Here is a 20,116-nt window from a genome sequence, read left to right on the forward strand (position 1 = left end):
ACATGGCTTTGGAGCATGTCACCAAAGCCACTCGGCATCTCAGACCGCATTAACATTGCCAAAGCATCCAGGTGTTATTCGGATCCACGCAATTACTGCCTGCAGCCGCTGTGCGTATTTCTAGACGTGGCTTCTTATGTTGCTGTACATCTCCATGCTGACTGCAAGCACCACTTTTCCGTTCCCCATATGAGTGGATAGTTCAAGGTTTAGCACCATAGCTTATACTGCAGTTCTGTAAACAGTAGAACTTTTTTTCTTGCTACTTTACAAAACAGAGATGAAGGCAAGACAGAAGGATAAGGACAGTTCAACAATTCAGTCCCATTAGAGTGGGTTCATGAGAACAGAAACTCTGTATAACCCCCTTCAGTATCTTTCATCTAGATAAAAACATGAAAGTAAATAATTTCAATCAGAGTCTGGATATACTTAAGTATCACCAGTAGAACTCAAAAACACCACTTTAAATTAAAGCCTGTTTGTCACATGTGTGTTCACAGGTATCCTGAGATGCTGGAAATGGTTGTGATTACCCTTTGACAGGCAGGCACAGCACAGGGTGAAGGCAGAGGTGATGAGGCTGGATTTCTGGCTGGGTACTAGCACTACAGTAAAGGATACACTTTGAGTAGCTCTGTTGGTTACTTTGAGTAGCTCTGTTGGTTTTGGATACAACAGGCCTGCTGGGACACTAAAAACCTATTTTGAACTCTAGTCAATCTGTTAATCTATCCCAAGGAATGAAATGCTTCGCTGCTTATCACCTCCAGATATGACTGAATGGTGCTTGGGGTTTAAATTACCATATTTAATTAAATGTGAGATACTGAAATGCTTGGGGAAATCCACTAATGAAATTTCACTGGCTGCAAAGCATAGCTCTTGTCATTGTCTCCTTCCACTGACCAATCCTTCAGTGCATTAAAGGCATTCTTTAGAAAGCAAATAGTTTCACTGTTAACAGGAAACATGCCTTACAACTGGCATAGTACTGCCAATATAGATGGTCCATTAATAAACTTCAATGGTCACAGATTTCTTGATTTACATTCATCACTAAATGATCTTAGAATTCCTCCCAGGGACAAGAGAACAGAATGAAAAGACAATGGTAGAAAAAAGCAAATTTCACCCTCTGCCTTTTTCAGATAATAAAGCATAAATGGCCAGGAACTGAAGTTATGGAAATTGATGTAGCTGTAGCCACTTATCAGCTTGCAGGGATAAAGACTCTGGGTTATTCATATGTATCTGTCAGAGTTTGTCACAATATCTCTATTGAATCTCTCTCACCCACTAGAACAATTCCAGTTTTTAGCCACATATTGAAATTAGACACGCCTCAGGGCAATCTCTCAAAATCCATCTCTATAAAGTCAATCTGCATTAGAAACACTAGGACAAATTCATAATCTGAACCCAAGTCCAGAGGGAACTTAAAGTTCTCTGCCATTAGGATATTGTGCTTCTGTGTGGTTTCAGAAATTGGCCTTGCTCCATAAAAGCTCTCGTGTTTTGGGACAGAAATCATCTCCTTTCAGGTGATATATTGGGATAGTCAGCACCTATGCTTAAGTTTGCAGATGAGGGTGCCCTCAGCATAAATTAAAAGGACTTCTGTCTAATGATCAGCCTCTCATAGAGGGCTACCAAGCATTGTATTGGATATCCTGTTTCCCCAGTATTGGAAAGCTGAAAGTGGAGGAGGAGGAGGAGAAACACACACTGGTTCATATCTCCTCAACACACCTTGCACATGAAAAATATTTGTGCAGGTCTTCACATTCCTTTCCATCTCTTTCAGGTCCTTACAGAACTGGCTGAGAAAAAGAAGATGGAATTGGAGAAAAAGGCTAAAAAAGGGAAAAATGAAGAAAAAAAGGAAAAAATGAAAGAAAAACCCTCACAGAAAACTGGAAATAAAGTAAGGTTTCCTGGAGCTAAAATACTGAGCAGCTACTCAAAACAGAGCCAAAGTCCAGTTTGTTCAGCCATGTGTGGGCAAAGGCTATTAGTTTACACTAAACCACCCACCAAGGCTTGGGTTCAGAAGACACAGGAACTGTCTGAGGCCAGTACCTCTCAGCCTTTTAACCACCTTTCTGTTTCTGGGGAACTGAATGTTTGCCTCTCATTTTATAAATAACCACTTGCGTGGCCATGAGTCAGCTCTGTGAGAAGAGCTGAGGTAGGTGCAGACTGCCAGAGACAGAGGAGGGATAAAATACATAAAATGGAAGTGTATGGCTTTGGCTTTGCTGCCAGGACAGTGTGCATGCACTTCCCAAAGCACTGCTGCTTAATTTTTCCTGCAGATAGCAAAATGGTGCCCAACTACCTAACCAAGCACTTCTACTTTTCATGGGGCATACAGAGAGGTTAGTTACTGCTACCCATTCACACAAGGTGAAGGGGTGACCTCATTGCTGTCTACAACTACCTGAAGGGAGGCTGTAGCCAGGTGGGGGTTGGTCTCTTGTCCCAGGCAACCAGCAATAGAACAAGGGGACACAGTCTCAAGTTGTGCTGGCGGAGGTCTAGGCTGGATGTTAGGAGGAAGTTCTTCACAGAGAAAGTGATTGGCATTGGAATGGGCTGCCCAGGGAGGTGGTGGAGTCACCATCCCTGGAGGTGTTCCAAGCAAAGCCTGGATGAGGCACTTAGTGCCATGGTCTAGTTGACTGGCTAGGGCTGGGTGCTAGGTTGGAGTGGATGATCTTGGAGGTCTCTTCCAACCTGGTTGATTCTACAATTCTAAGAACTAGGACAAGAGTTTTAATCTCACTCAGATACTGCCTCAATTTCTGTGGATTCCAGTTTGTAAGTGTAACTTTGTATTGGCCATTTGTGTCTTTTGCACTGCAAGCCAATATCTTGTAAGCCTGTAAATAGCAGTTATGCATTTTTCAGTCTGCATTCTTTGGCTATGAACTCTTTTTCACTTCAAGTCACAGTGGACACCACTTACTGCATGATAAGCTCCCTGAAATGCTCGATATGCTAACTCCTAGTCTTGCTGAAGGGATGCTTTCAAATTACATCAGGAGCAGCTTCACTGAGGAAAACACCTGCAAAACAAACCAAAGGGCATGCAACAAAAAGCTGTAAGCTTTTGCTGAAGCAGCACCTTTTGTTTCTAATTTACCATATAAACAGAGTTGAAACAATATTGTTTTTTAATAAGGTTCATTAATCTCTCACCAAGTATGTGGAGGAGAAGGGTGAGTTTTCTGGGGCAAAGCTTACTCTTCACAGCAAGTTTTACACAATTTAATTTCAAGTCCTAACCCTGGAACAACCATATAACAAAAAGAGATGCTTATTTTGGACAACATCCATTCATCTGAACAAAAAATCTCATATCAGCTAGCCAGGAACCTAAACTACATCAACTCAGAAAGCAGCAGTCTATCTGATTGGGAGGTAGATATTTAAGTGTTAACTTGGATAGCATCTTCTGCTAGTTAAACACTGTTTGGGCCATGTGAAACAACATCGAAGGTTTCAAGGATGAGGGTTTTTTTTCCCCTTTGTAAGTGAAGATGCACAGCATGTTGTAGGAGCAGTGGACAGAAGTGTGTTTTCCAAGCACTTTCAGCCTATTCTTGCATTGCCAATTAAGAAGGGTAGTGCCTGCTCCTGTGCAAGAGGAGTTTTAAGTTGTGATCACACATTTACAGACAATTGTTTGCCATCAGGGTGAGACTATCATAGAGTACGTTATCACAGCATTAGTGAAAGCATCATACTGAAGGCAGTGGAGGTGATTACTGGTACCACTTCATTGTGTCTTAGTAGCAGAACAGACCCAGCCTGAGGGAGGAGAGGAGAAAGAGGAATGTAATGCCTGCAGACCTAAGCCAAATAACACTGATTCCAAGTTGTTTGTTGTCCGTAAGACTTCTGGTGACTTATATTAGTGGTGAGTTCAGCTCTGTGGGATCACTTCATGCTGTGACCCCTTAAATCAGCACATGGACAGAAGAACTCTGTGGGAAAGATCAGATAAAAAGTACACGGACAAGAGCAATTGCTTAAAAAGCTTTTGAATTTAGAGTCTTTAAAGACCATTCTCATTCACAGTTATAGAACCCTGCAGCATCTCAGACAGCCCAGTTCCTTTTGGGAGGATGCACGAGGCTGTCCTGTAATGGCTTTGCCCTTGTCCTTACTCCTTCCCAACTCAGCTGGCCCAGAACAATGCCCTGTGATCTGCCCTGCCGGTCTCACACAAGCAAGGAAAAAGTCTGTTCCAAATGCTTCGGTCTAAGTCAAAGTGAGATGTTAACATTCAGGTGCACTAAAAATGCCAAACCCAGACAGCTTCTGAAACTGAATGGCAACTCGTTGGCTTCAAAACCTGAGTTTTGCAGGATAAATGCGATTCCTTGTTGGTTTTGCACATTTCACTAGATCAAAAACAGCAAACGCTAAAAGTCGACCCCGTTACAGCCTCCACAAGGTTGTTTTGAAACGGGGTAAAATAACAATATAGAGCTCTGAAGCTTTATAACTTCATGTTGTTCTTGTCTCTTCGGACATCACAAGTCCTGTCAAGTAAAATTCTGAGCCATTATATCAGGTTCTCTATGGTTCATTGAGAAAGAACAAAGGGAACATTCTCTCCAAGGTTGTAATACTAACAGGGGGGGGAAATAGCATCTAAGACTGGTTGAGAAGTATTTGGAAAAGTTGTAAGAGCACAACTCTTATTAAAATAAGTGTAGGCTATAAGTCATAGCGACCCAGGCAGAAAACGCTGTGTTCCTAACGTCAGTTCCTAAAGAAAATAAGAGCCTGATCCCAGAAGGAAATTTAAATTTTTCTGAAAAGCCTGATAACAATCTTTTAAAAGACATATTTGATATCAAAGGAACTCCGTTTTCTTTTCTCTGTAAGGTGCTGATTTGATTTCCCATTGGGCACCTAAGAAAAAAAAACCCACACCACAGACCAAAAAACCAAACCAAACAAAACCACCAACCTCAGCACCGTATGATCCTTCTTTTCAATAGCAGAACACGTCAGACCCGTCTGGATTGCTTTGCCTGGTAACACACTGCAGCCTGTCAGCACAGGAGCAAGGCTGTTGCAACCCTAACTTTCATCCAGAAGCGTTTGACATTTTGTCCTTAGTGAAACTCATTAGCAAAATCTCCATAGCAGAAGGGCACAATGGAGCCGATTCAGAATTCTCCCTGCCTTTGAGTGAGAATCACCTAATGTGGACCAGGCTTTGGAGAGCTTCAGAAGTGCATTCATTTGCATCTTTCTGCTTAGATTCAAATGTAGATTGTTGGTTCAAGGAGCCTTAGCACAATTAACACGGAATGAGCGTGGAATCAATCAGCCCAACACAGAAAAATACAGCAGCTGACTTCAAAGGGAAAGAATTTCTACATATGACATTGACTCTTATCCTGTCTGTAGATGCAAGAAGAAATACAACATGTTCTCAAACTGTCCTGTAGCCACAGAGTGGTTTTGATTAAAATCAATGAAACTGACACAAGAAAATTGTTTGCATCAGGGTACAAAATCATTGAAGCTGGTAATTAAAATGATTTATTAGCTTGTTTGTAACAATAAAAGAAATATTACTGTGTCCTATGCTATTAAGAGGCTAAAAATGAAGAACTCATTTTTAGGCTGTTTTGAGAGGGGTGAATTTTTGGTTTGGTGTTTTGTTTGGTTGAATTTTGGGCTTTAAGTTGTCAAATGTCAGTAGTTCCTTTTAATAATTTTCTATAAAATATCATGGAAAAAAATGCTAAAAGAATAAATTCTGCCTTATGCAAAAGATGCAAGAATGAATCTCAACATGCCACACCCTGTAAAAATTCAGACTACATTAGCATAATTTGGAATTTGAGCTCTGGGTGTCAAACCCTCAAACACTTGCTTCTGTTTTACCCAAATAGTTTAGCCATGAAACTGCTGAATCTCTTGCAAACACATCTACAGAGCACAGGGTAGAAGTGATAAATGTATTTAGGTTTTGCATGTCCTTCTGGACCTAAACTTTAATTACTGTAATAACAATTTAATTAAGCCCAGCTATTTAATAATCCACGTGACCTGGCTGCAACTGCATCTGCTGATAGCAGGTATGCAGTGGCACCTAATTACAGAGGCATATTTAGGAGATTTGGTTTCATTTCATTTGTTCCAAGACCTACACTTCATAGCTTACTGATCACCAGTGGGTTACAGACTACACACTGGTTAGCAAAGACTGATGCAACTTTTGTTGCCTTACTTAAACCCATATCCACCTCCTCCCTGAACAAGGATCTTATTTCCCACTGACAGCTATTAGCTGAGAGCATTCCAAGGACTTCTGCCTGACACAACACGGAGAAACTTTCATAGTTTTCTGACAAGGTTTTCCATTTAAAAACACTGGTTCAGTAAAATGAAAGTATTCCAAGAGCATGTCAATGTCATTTAGTTCGGAGAGGAAGAACATCATAATGTTTTGATAAAGTTGAAACAAGGTATTTTGTCTTACAAGACACACCTAGATCACTATTTTGCTTCCCCATTACAGATTAAAGCAGTTTTGAGTTACTTACAAGTTGGGAATTCCTCTTTGGGGGTGAGGGGAGGGAGAAAGCCTACAATAAGACAAACTGAAAAAAAAAAAACCAGCATAGTAATTTCATAGAATCATAGAACCAACCAGATTGGAAGAGACCTCCAAGATCATCCAGTCCAACCTAGCACCCAACCTAGCCAATTCAACTAGAACATTTATATGTTGCAAGTCTCCTACCTACATTACAGGGTCAAACAAGTCTAAGTTTAATTCCTGTGAGGTCGGTTGGTCAACTCATGTCCAGAGAAGGGCAACAAGGCTGGTGAGGGGCCTGGAGCACAAATCCTATGAGGAGAGGCTGAGGGAGCTGGGCCTGTTTAGCCTGGAGAAGAGGAGGCTCAGGGGTGATCTTATTACTGTCTACAACTACCTGAAGGGATGCTGTAGCCAGGTGGGGGGTGGCCTCTTCTCCCAGGTAACCAGCAATAGAACAAGGGGACACAGTCTCAAGTTGTGCCAGGGTAGGTCTAGGCTGGATATTAGGAGGAAGTTCTTCACAGAGAGTGATTTCCCATTGGAATGGGCTGCCCAGGGAGGTGGTGGAGGCACCGTCCCTGGGGGTCTTCAAGAAAAGACTGGATGAGGCACTTAGTGCCATGGTCTAGTTCATTGGGTAGGGCTGGGTGCTAGGTTGGACTGGATGATCTTGGAGGTCTCTTCCAACCTGGTTGATTCTATGATTCTATGAATAGACACCTTCTCTCTTTTCTCTCAGTGGGTTAACATTGCCTTGTAGTGTGCTAAGAACAGTTTTTTTCCTTCTTTTTAATGAGATAAAATTCTTTTATTCCTCAAAGGAAAACAAATCTTTAAAAATTCAATTAAAACTGTGACATTTTGTCATACTTGCAAAGTTTCTATGTCTTAATATTCTGGTTTTTCTTTTCACCCCAGCCTCCAGTTGAGGAGGAAGGCTGGAAAATGGCTCCCAGTAATTTCCTTTCGATAATGGAGGAAGGAAACCGTCAATACAAAGGTCAGTAGAAAAAGATAACAATTACAGCTGGAATGTTCTTCTAATTCAGCTTAATCTGAACATCATTTCTATAAGGTCAAACAGAGCAGCTTCCCAAACTGTGAAAGTATAGAAATGAGGACATTAGACAAAAATAAAAAGTACTTAGGAAGGGAGTCTCTCAGTACCTTGTGCCTTCTTGGGAGTCTCTTAAAACCATCAAGCCAATCATACAGGAGGATACAATTCTATGCAGAGGCTTTCCTGTTAGTTTTGTTGCCCTTGGAAAATCCAGCTGAGCAGCAGATAGTCCAGAAGCACTATTCTGTAGATCAGGCTTCAGCAACAACATTTTGAAACATTTTGTGGTCAGTGAGGCAGAGTCTAACCGGAGGTCTGTAACTAGTGGAGTCCCTCAGGGGGCACTACTGGGACCACTATTATTCAGTGTATTCATTAATGACCTGGACCAGGGCATAGAATCATAGAATCAACCATGTCAGAAGAGACCTCCAAGATCATCCAGTCCAAACTAGCACCCAGCCCTGTCCAGTCAACTAGACCATGGCACTAAATGCCTCATTCAGACTTTGCTTGGAACACCTCCAGGGATGGTGACTCCACCACCTCCCTGGGCAGCCCATTCCAATGCCAATCACTCTCTCTGTCAAGAACTTCCTCCTAACATCCAGCCTATACCTCCCCCAGCACAACTTGAGACTGTGTCCCCTTGTTCTATTGCTGGTTGCCTGGGAGAAGAGACCAACCCCCACCTGGCTACAGCCTCCCTTCAGGTAGTTGTAGACAGCAATGAGGTCCCCCCTGAGCCTCCTCCAGGCTAAACAACCCCAGCTCCCTCAGCCTCTCCTCATAGGGTTTGTGTTCCAAGCCCCTCACCAGCTTTGTCACCCTTCTCTGGACATGTTCCAGCATCTCTCTTGAACTGAGGAGCGCAGAACTGGACACAGCACTCAAGGTGTGGCCTGACCAGTGTTGAGTACAGGGGAAGAATAACCTCCCTTGTCCTACTGGCCACACTGTTCCCTATACAAACCAGGCTGCCATGGGAGTGCACTGTCAGCAGGTTTGCTGATGACACCAGGCTGGGTGGAGTGGCTGCCACAGCAGAGAGTTGTGCTGCCATTCAGAGACACTTAGGCTGGAGAGTTGGGCAGGGAGAAATTTAATGAAGTTCAACAGAGACAAGTGTAGGGTCATGATCCCATGTATCAGTATAGGCTGGAGCAGTGAAGGGGAGAAGGGCTTGAGAGTCCTAGTGGACAGAAGGATGGCCGTGAACCAGCAGTGTGCTGTTGTGGCCAGGAGGGCCAATGCAATTCTGGGGTGTATTAGAAGGGCTGTGGTTAGTAGGTTGAGGCAGGTTTTCCTTCCCCTCTACTCTGCCCTGGTGAGGCCTCATCTAAAGTATTGTGTCCAGTTCTGGGCCCACCAGGCTCAAGGACAGGAAGCTGCTTTAGAGAGTCCAGCACAGAGCCAGAAAAATGAATAAGGAAGTTGAACATCTTCCTTTTGAGGAGAGACTGAGGGAGCTGGGGCTTTTTAGCTTGGAGAGAAGGAGACTGAGGAGTGACCTCATTAATGTTTATAAATATGTAAGGGGTGAGTGCCAGGAGGATGGAGCTAGGCTCATCTCAGTGATGCCCAGTGACAGGACAAGGGGCAGTGGGTAGAAGTTGAGGCACAGGAGGTTCCATGTGAGCCTAAGGAGGAATGTCTTCACTGTGAGGGTGACAGCTGCCCAGGGAGGTTGTGGAGTTTCCCTCTCTGGAGATATTCAAGAACCATCTGGATGTGTTCCAATGTGATCTACTCTAGGTGATCCTGCTCTTGCAGGGAGGCTGGACCAGATGATCTTTTGAGGTCACCTCTAGTCCCTGTCATTCTATGATTCTATGATTTTCTTCCTGTGGTAACACTCTATTCTGTGTTCCCCTGATTCAATGAAAGTGTCTATGAATTCATTCACCTACACCAGCTACAGCTAACATTGTTGATTAGGTGTTTCAGTAGGAGGGTCATCAAGCAAAGGCACAAAAGTGCTGCTGAACGGTGAACATACTTGTTTAATTCAAAGCATGTGCAACTTAAACAGAACTCAAGCTTATGGCTAGGAGACTGATTGTTTCACTTTGATAAAGTACCCAGGAGTAAGGGGTTTCACATTCAATAAATGGTTTTCAACTTCTGTGAAAGGCTTCTATTATTCCCTCCTGCTGACAAATTATGGGCATCAAGTTTTCTACCAGATTTGGGCTGGCTGTATATAAAGGAGCTTATGCCTTATTTCCCAAATAGTCACCAATACAGTTTTACTTGACCTTTGACTTCTAAAAATTAGGATTTTCTTACATGTTGTAAATCATAAAGTAGTTTTATGCTTGAAGGGGAGCTCTTCATCCCAGACTCTACTCTTGAATGCTATACCAGAACCCTCTGAAGTCTGCAGGCATTTAGGTAACAATCAGGTTTACCTGTGCTGCTTTCATTAAGTGGCTAAGAGCATTAGTTGTGCTTTCCTATATCTTCATGACAAAATAGCACCTTGCAACTGGAGACCAGTCTTTGCCATCCAGCAAGCCCCAAGAGCAGTAAAGGAGCATTGTAGAGGCCATGCCTGTTGTGAAGCACCAGCAAGAGGGCAGGAGGCTTGACAATATGCTCATCCAGCACTCTGCTAAGGAGTAGATGGTGCAGTAGCCATGCTTTCCAGTGCACCCACAGTGCTGCTGAAGCCTTATAGTCTAGCAGTCTTCAATACAACACCAAACTGTGAGTTCACCATCTCCTTGTATTTGTGCAAATAACTCCTCCGGGTTGTAGGACACATGCTTGGCTGTAACCTCAGACAGAGGCATGAAACAGTGTCTCACAATTTGGCAGTGAATGCCAGTCTTAGGGATAAAGACACTGCAGAGGTCAGTAAGTTCATGTCATAGGACTCTCAAATTCCACATTCACATACTAACAAGTCAGGATGGGGGGACACATTTATCACCTCAACTGTGTCTAATTACCAGTATTGCCTTTCCTAACAAGACAATATTTTGAGTTCTCCAAGTATAGAATATTTTGGGGTTATTCATGCTAACATTTTACATGAAGAGGAGTGCTGAGTTGGGGCTGCTGTACTCTTGTATGAGGAGACCTTGCGAGACCTCCTAGGTGTAACTCAGCAGTCTATTATCTGTCTCTGGAGCTTATGCTCCTATTTAGGCACCTGAATTGGGTGCCTAAAGCCAGTCAGTGTGAGTACCTCCATCTCCCCATTATGTACTTACAGAACTTGCAAGTGCCCTGCAATAATATGCTCAGGTAGGTCAGGAACAGGCAGCATTCTTTTGTGGTAGATAAAGACTCCAACCTAGCAGAGTTATACACTGATGCTCATCTCCAGGCCATCCTGCCAGAGCTGCCAGCTACTCCCTTAACTCTGAAAGTACATAAGAAGGAACCATTTTCTGCACAGAGCACAACCAGAAATCCGCAGAGTGAAAAGACCTCTCTTGCCAGCTTCAAAGAAAAAATGCAGTTCTGCTTTAGGCAGAGTGAAAGAGTCTATAGTTGTTCAGTTAAAATTTGAGGTGCAGGGTTTTTCCCTCCTAGTGAACCAAGTCTGACAACATATTAGTTTTGAGTAAATAGCTGTTATCTTCTTCACGCGGCTCAACCCCCTGCCTTGTTCAAAAGCACCTAGTGTTTTTCACTTTAGGATGCTCTTTATCACAATCTACCTGGTGGCTGTTCAGAATAATTTTAGTCTGGCCATAGAGAAGATTGATTTTTTCCAAGACCTCCAGAATCAAATCTAGAACAGCTTCTGGGCAGAACAGTGTAAGTAGTTTCTTGCATTTTTAATTTTAGCTTACTTCCATTTCAGTAGAAGCATCTAGGGGAGGAAGGGGAAGAGTTTCAGTTTGGCCTTTCTATACTGGTAAGTTTTTCCTCTTCTTACCTAGAAGTGCCTCAGTTGCTATTCACAATTTCCACAAAAGTTAATCAGTCTGGAAAACAAAATTGAAGTCAGGGAGCTTGGCTGAGAAAGATTTTTGTCAGATGCCTACAATGGAATCATTTAGAGATGCTTATGAGTGTGTCTGAAGTTTACCCAGCTGATAGCTGATCAAACAACAAATATTTTAGTTTGGGCATGCACAGACAGCCCCAAAACTTAAAATTAAATCTTCCCATCTCCTGAAGCTGGTTGCTCTGCACTTAGGTCACTTAAACATTTAAGAAGAGGTAGATTAGTATTTCACTTACGGACTTTTCCACTCTATTTTTTCCCCCTCTTCTGCCAAGCTAGGACTGCTACTTAAACCTCATTAGAATTCATGAAGACTTTATTGTGCTAGGACTGTTTGGCAGGCTTTTCTAGTTTTTAAACTGCATTTCCTAAGCTCTCAAACACCTATTTTACATAACACTGTTTGAAGCACCCAGTTTCTGGGTCTACTTTGACACTGGAACAGCAAGAGTTTGCATAGAGCAAATTGTGCAGTCTGGATAATTACCTCTGTCTTCTCAGGGTTTATATTTGCAGTACCCTATGTCATGAGGCAGCAAAGTGCTATTTCTCCCATTATACAGCTGGTCACTTGAGAAATATCCTCTGCAACACTAAGTCATAGAATCAACCAGGTTGGAAGAGACCTCCAAGATCATCCAGTCCAACCAAACTTTAAAGCGTGATGGCAGTATGAAATTTTGAATAGCCATCAAAAGATTCAAATTCTTTTGCCAGGAGGTTGAAAGTAGTCATTTTAAGAAAAGCTTGATGGTTTTTAGATGAATATATGACAGTTATTAGTCACAAACTATTCTCTGGGATTGAAGGGTGTTGGTGTTAGAATCATAGAATCATAGAATCAACCAGGTTGGAAGAGACGTCCAAGATCATCCAGTCCAACCTATCACCCAACCCTAACCAATCAACTAGACCATGGCACTAAGTGCCTCATCCAGGCTTTTCTTGAAGACCCCCAGGGACAGTGCCTCCACCACCTCCCTGGGCAGCCCATTCCAAAGGGAAATCACTCTCTCTGTGAAGAACTTCTTCCTAATATCCAGCCTATACCTACCCTGGCACAACTTGAGACTGTGTCCCCTTGTTCTATTGCTGGTTGCCTACTGGCCTGCAGAGTGAGAATGAATGCTGCTGAGATGGCGAAGTTAACGGTCATATTAGCGGACTGGGCTGCCTTTTGAGGTATGCATATAAAGTAATACAGAGATAAGGGCACACTATTCTAAAAGAGGTGCTAAAAACTGCCCTGTGTCCACACATGCACAAAAATAGCCTCTGTAGCTGGGTGACCCTGTCTGTAACAAAACACCAGACTCTTTTGACCAGCCAGAGAAAACATAACATCCTTAGCCTCCTGACCTTACTTTAAAAATAACGTTGAAACATTTTGTTGATCTATAAAAGAACAACATAGCATCTAACACCTATGAGTTATTGATCTCTGTTCTAAAATGAAAGACCCCCCCTAAACCCAGTGGCTAACATAGCACTCAAAAAGAAAGGTCGTTGCCAGGTAATATCAGAGGCAGCTGCCCAGTCTGTGGGGAACGTCCCCGAGTTGCCTGCGGTGGATATTAACCACTAATCGGTTTACAAAATGACAATAAACAATTATGAAAAATACAGGATAAAAAAAAAAAATCCTTCTATGAATAATAAATATCTAAATCTAGTACTCCTGTGAAAACATAGCACTTGCAACCTGTTGACCCAGTCAGGAAAGAGTTTAAAAATTCACATAACTCCTATATAACATTCCCTTGTCCCAAGGCTGAAATTCCAGGCTGGTAACCATGGAGGAGGTACCTTTTATAACTAAGACAAATCAGCTTTCCTTCTTGATATATTACATGACATCTGTCATGCCATCTGATGACCCACAAGTAATTTAAAGACATTAGTGTCTATACCTTTGATTTTTTCCCCTCATATTACCAAAAATCCACTGTCCTTCTCCAGCTCTACCATTTTCAATTATGAAATTAAGACTACTTATCTGCAAAAACTACTTCCTATATGTAAACCCACAAATATTCTGCATGTAATTGGACTCTGAAAAATTCATAGGGGATGGAAACAGCAGCCAGCATTACATTAACTGGACTCAAACTTGAATGATCTCCTGTGGGTACTGTGAAAACCTTCCACAATTCATAGTGCCAGCACAGGAGCACTCATATGAAACAGATTCATAAAGAAGCCTGTGTCTTGAGGTTGAAAGCTGTCATTTTAAGTCATCTGGAAATTGAATTAACACATACTGATGGAGACTAGCTGCCATTTATAAAGATACTATCAGGGCTTAAAATGCAAGGAAGTGCAAGATATGAACTCTCTTCCTTCAAATCAGCTCTAAAAAAGAAAAGTTTAGAAAGGAGAGAGGTGTTTCCATTAAATTAAGTACCTTTTGCTAGTAGCAGAGAACTTGGATACACACCAAGCTTGCTAGATTTCATTTATTTTTCTTTCTACAGGAGCAAATTACAGTTTGCCTCAACAAAAATAAAGACCTGCACCTCAGGATCATTAGTTACTTCATCATAAACAGGGAATTTTTGGTTTCATCACTAGTTTGCACAAGCTTGCTTTGTTCTTGAGGTTAGGGTCTCTTTATTACTTCTCCTTTGCACAACACTAAACCACAGAGAAGCTGTATCAGGTGAGCCTTGCCTCCTTTGGAAAAGACTTCAACTGCCTCTCAGTTACTACGTCAAGCTTAAAGCTCCCCAAACAAAGTTCAAACTCTGGGTGGCCATATGTCACTTGAAAGTTGGATGCAGGCTACTGCTCTGTCAGACTTACTGTTGCCTCACACTCCCATTTCCACGTGCTCCATGCAAGCTTTTCTGCCTGTTCCAATGTTCCTGGCCCATATTTAAGCCTCATGTGAATTTTCACCATCCCTAGAGGTCTTCAAGAAAAGACTGGATGTGGCACTTGGTGCCTTAGTTTAGCTGATGTTGTGGTGTTAGGTTATAGGCTGGATGTGATGATCTCAGAGGTCTTTCCCAGGCTCAGTGATTCTGTGACTGCAAAGGCTAACTTTGCAGAGCTTTGACTTAGCACTAGATAACCAAACAGGAGAGAAAAGAAACTTCCTTGTTCAAATACCTTCTTTTGGTCCCCATATCTGCATTATGCTAGCCAAGAGACAAGCATGGAGAGCAGACTCCTTGGGACAGAAGCCATCTTGGTGACTTCATCATGGTAAAGATTTGAGCACTGTGCTATTAAACAGAGAGAAAAGAATGCCAAAGTCAGGTGTGATGGGGTTCATCCAACACTGTACTACCTGCTCCTGAAGATGGACGGCACCCCAGGCATTCAGCCTTACAGTCAGAAAATAACAGCCTCCATATCCCATTATCCTCCTGAAATCTGATACCAATTTACAGCCCAAGGAAAAAAGTTAACCTCAACATTTACAGACCCTAATGCAACAGGGCTCTGAACTTGGTAAGGGTCCCTAGAGCCAGCTACTTTCATACAGCCAATAATTTAATAAAAGCTGCCTACAGCTACATATTTTTGCCTCCAGAAGCAGTTGGAGAAAGCAATGGCTTCTGTAACTTTTTTTTTCTCCCCTTCTTATTTCTTTTGGATAACAGTCTTTTGGCAGAATAGAGACAAGGGATGGGATTTTCACCAGGATCATGACCCAGAGCTGATCAAAGAAGAGAAACGGGAAGAAGTGGAGGAAGAGATCAGAGTGCAGGTGTGCTTACAATAGTAAGAGGACACTAATAATGTGCATTGCCTGTATATATTTCTCTACAGCTGTAAGAACTGGCTTTGGCATAGACCTTACCTCCTTCGAGAGTTCCTAGTATCTGTTCTTTGCTTTAACACTTGTTTAGCTGAACATCTGTCTGAAGTGTGGTGGCAGAACAAAAGACTTAGAAAGATTCAACTGTGTTTATCTGGATAGGTTGATGAATTGATGCAACAGAAACTGAAGAATCTCAAATGGGCTGTGGATGGAGAGAAGAGTGGCAAACAGAAAAAAGGAAGGAAGAGTGAAAAGGTAAGAGCAGCAATTTGGGAGAAGTCAGGTTAAATCTCAGTTCTCTGCCCAGATACAGCCGTAGTGCAAACTCTAGTCTCACAGATACCGATATCAAAATGTCCACCCTAAACATTCATAAATGCTTGGCTTGAGTCAGTAAATCTGTTCACCTCTGGCTTATTTTTTTCAGAGCCTTTTTCTTTAGCTGTTATTATTCCTTAATACTAGCTAGGAAAAGCTGAAAAAGTCCAAAACAGGTCGGATTTTCAAGAGGGCTACTCACTCCCTTGAAATCCTCTGATGCCATCAAACAGAAAAAACCAAGCAATTCCTCTCTATAAAGGTTACAAGTTCAGATTAATGCAGTCTTCCAGAGAAGACATGGATCTGGGTGCCAGTAAGTTTTCCAGCTGCTGCCAGTTTGCCTCCTAAATGAGTGCTAGTTGATGTGTCTCAAGATGGTACACAGGAAAAACTGCCTTTGAATGCTTCGGTGTAACCTTTCAGTTATCTGTAACAACACAGATCACATACAGGTACACATTCATTATGGCACTACTCACTATTGAAGGGTTTGGGAACTTGCAGTTTAAGCCAAGTTTATTTAAGCACATGAAATAGGATGAAGATACACATTCTTTGTAATGTGTGTTATGCGCTGAAACACAGCACAGGTCACGTTCACATCTACTTTCACAGCATTACCATATGCGGAGTTCCACAGCTCATAGGTCCCTGAATTCCTTACCCAAGCATTTAAACTATAGATCATGTCAGTGCAAAATAACTCAAAGCTTACAGACCCTACCATCCAATCAGCAAAGCCACTTTACAAATCCTCAGGGCAAATAGCCAACCCTGATCTCACGTTGTATTTAATATCTATAATCCTTTTAGCATGCAAATACTTGTCGTTGCTGTACTTCTTCTCAAATTGGCTTTAAAAACACTCTTTCACCTGGCAGACGTGCAGGGCCAATTTACTAATGCAGGACTGGAACTCTGACAACTGATACCAATTAGTTTGCTAAACCTGTTTCAAAAATATCAGGGCTTAAGATATACAGACAAAATATTGCAACACTCTTCCCAAAGATCTGCTGGTCAAAACTGCTTCAAAGTGTCATCCTGGAATTATAAAGCTTTATGGCAGGGTTTGGCTTGTTGGTATTTTTATGCAATAGAGTGCTTTGGGGTAGGTGGGGGGATGTTATTTAACTTTTGTTTCTCTAATTGTACCATTAGCCTGAGAGAATGAGGAGGGGAAGATGAGAAAGTACTAATTAAATGATACAAATTCCCTAAAGATTTTATCCGAGAAAACAAAAACCAACAGCCAAATCAAAACACCCAGTTCTGCTTTAGGGGTGGGGAATGGAAGGAGGTATCCAGTTTTAGTCAAAATATGTCTTCCCTGTGCAAAATTATTTGAAATATCCAATGGGCCTTGGCAAAAGCTTTTTCTGATTAGTAGGTACATAAATCTCAGTCCACAAATGAGCACAGTGCGTGCACCCCTGCGTAGAGACTTCACATCTGGCATATGAAATTCTGGCCTAGATATCAAGAATAAAGTGAGCTGGACAGTTTGGGAAGCAGTGTATTAATTTGTTACTCAGCAAAAAAAAATCCTCTAGGCATGTGGTACCACATCCTAGATTCCATAGGTCTCCAACTCTGCAGTGTGAAATAACAGTGGGTTTGGATTCTCATTGCAGCCATGAACTTGTCTGGAGCACAATGTTAAAACATGTGTACCCCTCAAAGAGAAGGACATTCTGCAAAAGAAGAGCACTCTCAGAAGGATTTAGCATTCTTCAGAGAATTAACACCTTTTTCTGCAGCCCATCAGAGGGGAATAGGCAGCACGAGTAATTTAAGTGAACTCTTACAAGTAGAATGTTCTGCCTAGAGGCAGTTACCCCAAATTCATAGTGCCACATTTGGCCACTCCCTCTCTTGTCAGGAAGGATTTCTTCTGCTTTCTTTGCAGGAAGACACCACAATAGAACTAAGGGATTTTTTTTAATCGACAGGGAATAGTCACTGCCCAAGGGCAGATGTCCTCTGCTTTTTCAAGTGCATCTTAGCATATGCACTTTACAACTACAAAATTCTGTCAATATTATTTTTTTATATAATTTGGTTTTGCCTGACACAGGGGAAATAATCTAAGTTTGAAATGTTGTTTGAAAATCCCTTTTGTGAGGAATTCAGAGGAAATTTTGGAACTGAACTTTAAAGGTAAAGCGTGAAAGAAGATAATTGCTCCCTTCCAGTCAGTGTCTCAGATTACTCAGGTCTTAGATAAATAAAATTTAACACCTCCAGACATATCAGTAGGCCATTCCTTTGTTTCCATGCACTGTACTTCCTAGGCTGAACTTTATCACTGACTCCCAAATCTTCAAATACTACTCAATGCTAAAAGCTGGTTCTTAACCCTACCAAGAATTGCTCTTATTACACTATAGAGAAAAGAAAACACATTTGTGGGAAGAATCATCTTGGAGCAAAAGGCAGATTGCTTTTCTCATTCTCAAGTGGGTCTCTGGAACAGTAGATGGGGTTGGGAAAACCTAAACTAATTAGATGGCTCCTAGCATGCAGCAAGCCATACTGCTGTCATTTGAGGCACACATTCTGCGCCTCTATCCATGGTGGAAACTTACCACCCCACAGGCTGTCCTACTGTTACTTGTCCTTATGATCCAGCATTTATAAGATATAGAGCCTAAGTGTCTTCACTAAGTGACACTATGCTGGATTCTGATTGCTCCTGATCTGGTGACTGTCACAGGAGAGGAGAATGAGGACACACTGAAACAGAGGAATGTGGTTCAGCTCTGCTGCCAGTAGCATCTTTCTTCACTGTGCACAGTGGCAGCTTGTCATCTGTCCAGCCATGGATCAGCAAGCTGGGAGTGTAAGCACCAGTGTAAAGACAGGCTGAGGAAAGGTTTGAAGGGAGATTGCCTTCTAGTGAGGGATACGGTACTGCTGCCTAGGAAGGCTGGCAAAGAGATGTTGGAAGATCTAAGTCCCCACTGAGTCTAAGGGAACCTGTTAGGAAGCACCTAAAGTGAAAGAAGGCTAGGATTTTCCAAACTAGTTGTGGCATCCTTGTGCTAGCACAAACTTTGGAGTGAAATGTTGTCCTGAGTTCACCCCTTTCTGCTGACAGCCCAAGCTTTAGATCTGAGTGGTTCAACACAACCTACCATCTTTACAGGCATTTCTTCTAGACAGATGGCTTGTATCAAATATGGCACCCAGAGGGCTTAGTAACTAAGGATGTTTCTCTTGGGAATCTGCAGCCAAAAAACCATCAGAGACATAGTTCTATAAGCTGGCTTTCCACCCAACTTAAGAGCTGACAGTTCAGTTATCTGCAATTACTGGTCTGGAAATTACATTTGACTGCTTATCACGGTTCTTTATATCAACCTATTGTGCTGCTTTTCCTGCTCTGCTCCCTCAAGGATTCATTTCTTATCCAACTGTAGGTAAAGCAACTCATTGCAAGTGAACACACCCACACATACACAAAGGCATAGCCAGAATTCAGAGAAAAAAGCAGAAACGGGGGACATGGGAACCTAAGTATGTAAAAGTTGCTTTTAAAATAGGCCTTGCTAGCATCAAAACACAAAATTGGATACCCTTTTTTGGTGCAAAGAACCATGAAAAAATAACCTATAGCAATAGCTGTGACAAGAATATTGACATCAGCCAAAAGACTTGGTAAGAATAAAGGTATAGTGAATTAAACCAGAAGACAGGCTGAGTCAGAACTGAGAAGAGGCTGAGTCTGAGAACTATGATTCACTGTCCCTGTCAGATCGTCTGTAGTTGACGGAGATAAGCATCCAGAGCTCTCAGCCAGCTGTGGAGGCTGTAAGCTCTTTGGATGTTGGAACTAAATCCAACAGGGATTACAGATGAGAGCCCCCCACTTCACAAGAGCTTGCTAATCAGTGAGAAAGTCTTTGTCTAAAGACTTTTTCAGTACCAGTGTCAGATCTGTTCTCTGTATTTTGGCATTGCCAGAAAAGACTTCTCAACCCAGAGCAGATGCATGCAGGTCAAACCTGCACTTGCTCAGCTTCCCATCCAAGCATCAATGCATGACCCAAGGAGTCCACTCAGACACTTCATAGGTGGCTCTTTAAATGCTGTCATTTCCTTTAAACCACAGGAGTACTTTCCTCCTGTTACTTTTTCACATAATTGGTGGCTGTAGCCACGGACAGCTGATGGCACCAGGACTTGTACGATCACAGCCAAAGGGTAACACAGATCTTGCAATTCCAATGTGAAACAGTTCCCTCAATGTGCTGTTTTGGCTGCCCTCTCCCTTCTGGTGCCAGAGACACTCTGCTCTGGAATCCGGTCTTAAATCAGGTCTGTGTTTGCTTGTAGCAACCTGTCAACTACTCAAAACCACGCAGTAAGACAAGATACCACACTGAGCAGGAAAGGCAGTCTTCTGTCATCTGCCAGCTAATA

The 20,116-nt window shown here is 42.3% G+C and overlaps 1 protein-coding gene across 1 annotated transcript in view; it reads left to right on the top strand.

Moving 5' to 3' along the window:
- IQCA1 (IQ motif containing with AAA domain 1) overlaps positions 1-20,116 on the top strand; it is a 119,075-nt gene that overhangs the window by 57,276 nt on the left and 41,683 nt on the right. Inside the window, exons 7-10 of the mRNA XM_064159586.1 lie at positions 1,808-1,927; positions 7,496-7,577; positions 15,210-15,316; positions 15,530-15,625. Coding sequence (XP_064015656.1) covers positions 1,808-1,927; positions 7,496-7,577; positions 15,210-15,316; positions 15,530-15,625 — 405 coding nt within the window. The remainder of the gene's footprint in view (positions 1-1,807; positions 1,928-7,495; positions 7,578-15,209; positions 15,317-15,529; positions 15,626-20,116) is intronic.

This window comes from Pogoniulus pusillus, chromosome 2, assembly GCF_015220805.1.
Source record: "Pogoniulus pusillus isolate bPogPus1 chromosome 2, bPogPus1.pri, whole genome shotgun sequence".
In the NCBI taxonomy this organism is placed as follows: domain Eukaryota; kingdom Metazoa; phylum Chordata; class Aves; order Piciformes; family Lybiidae; genus Pogoniulus; species Pogoniulus pusillus.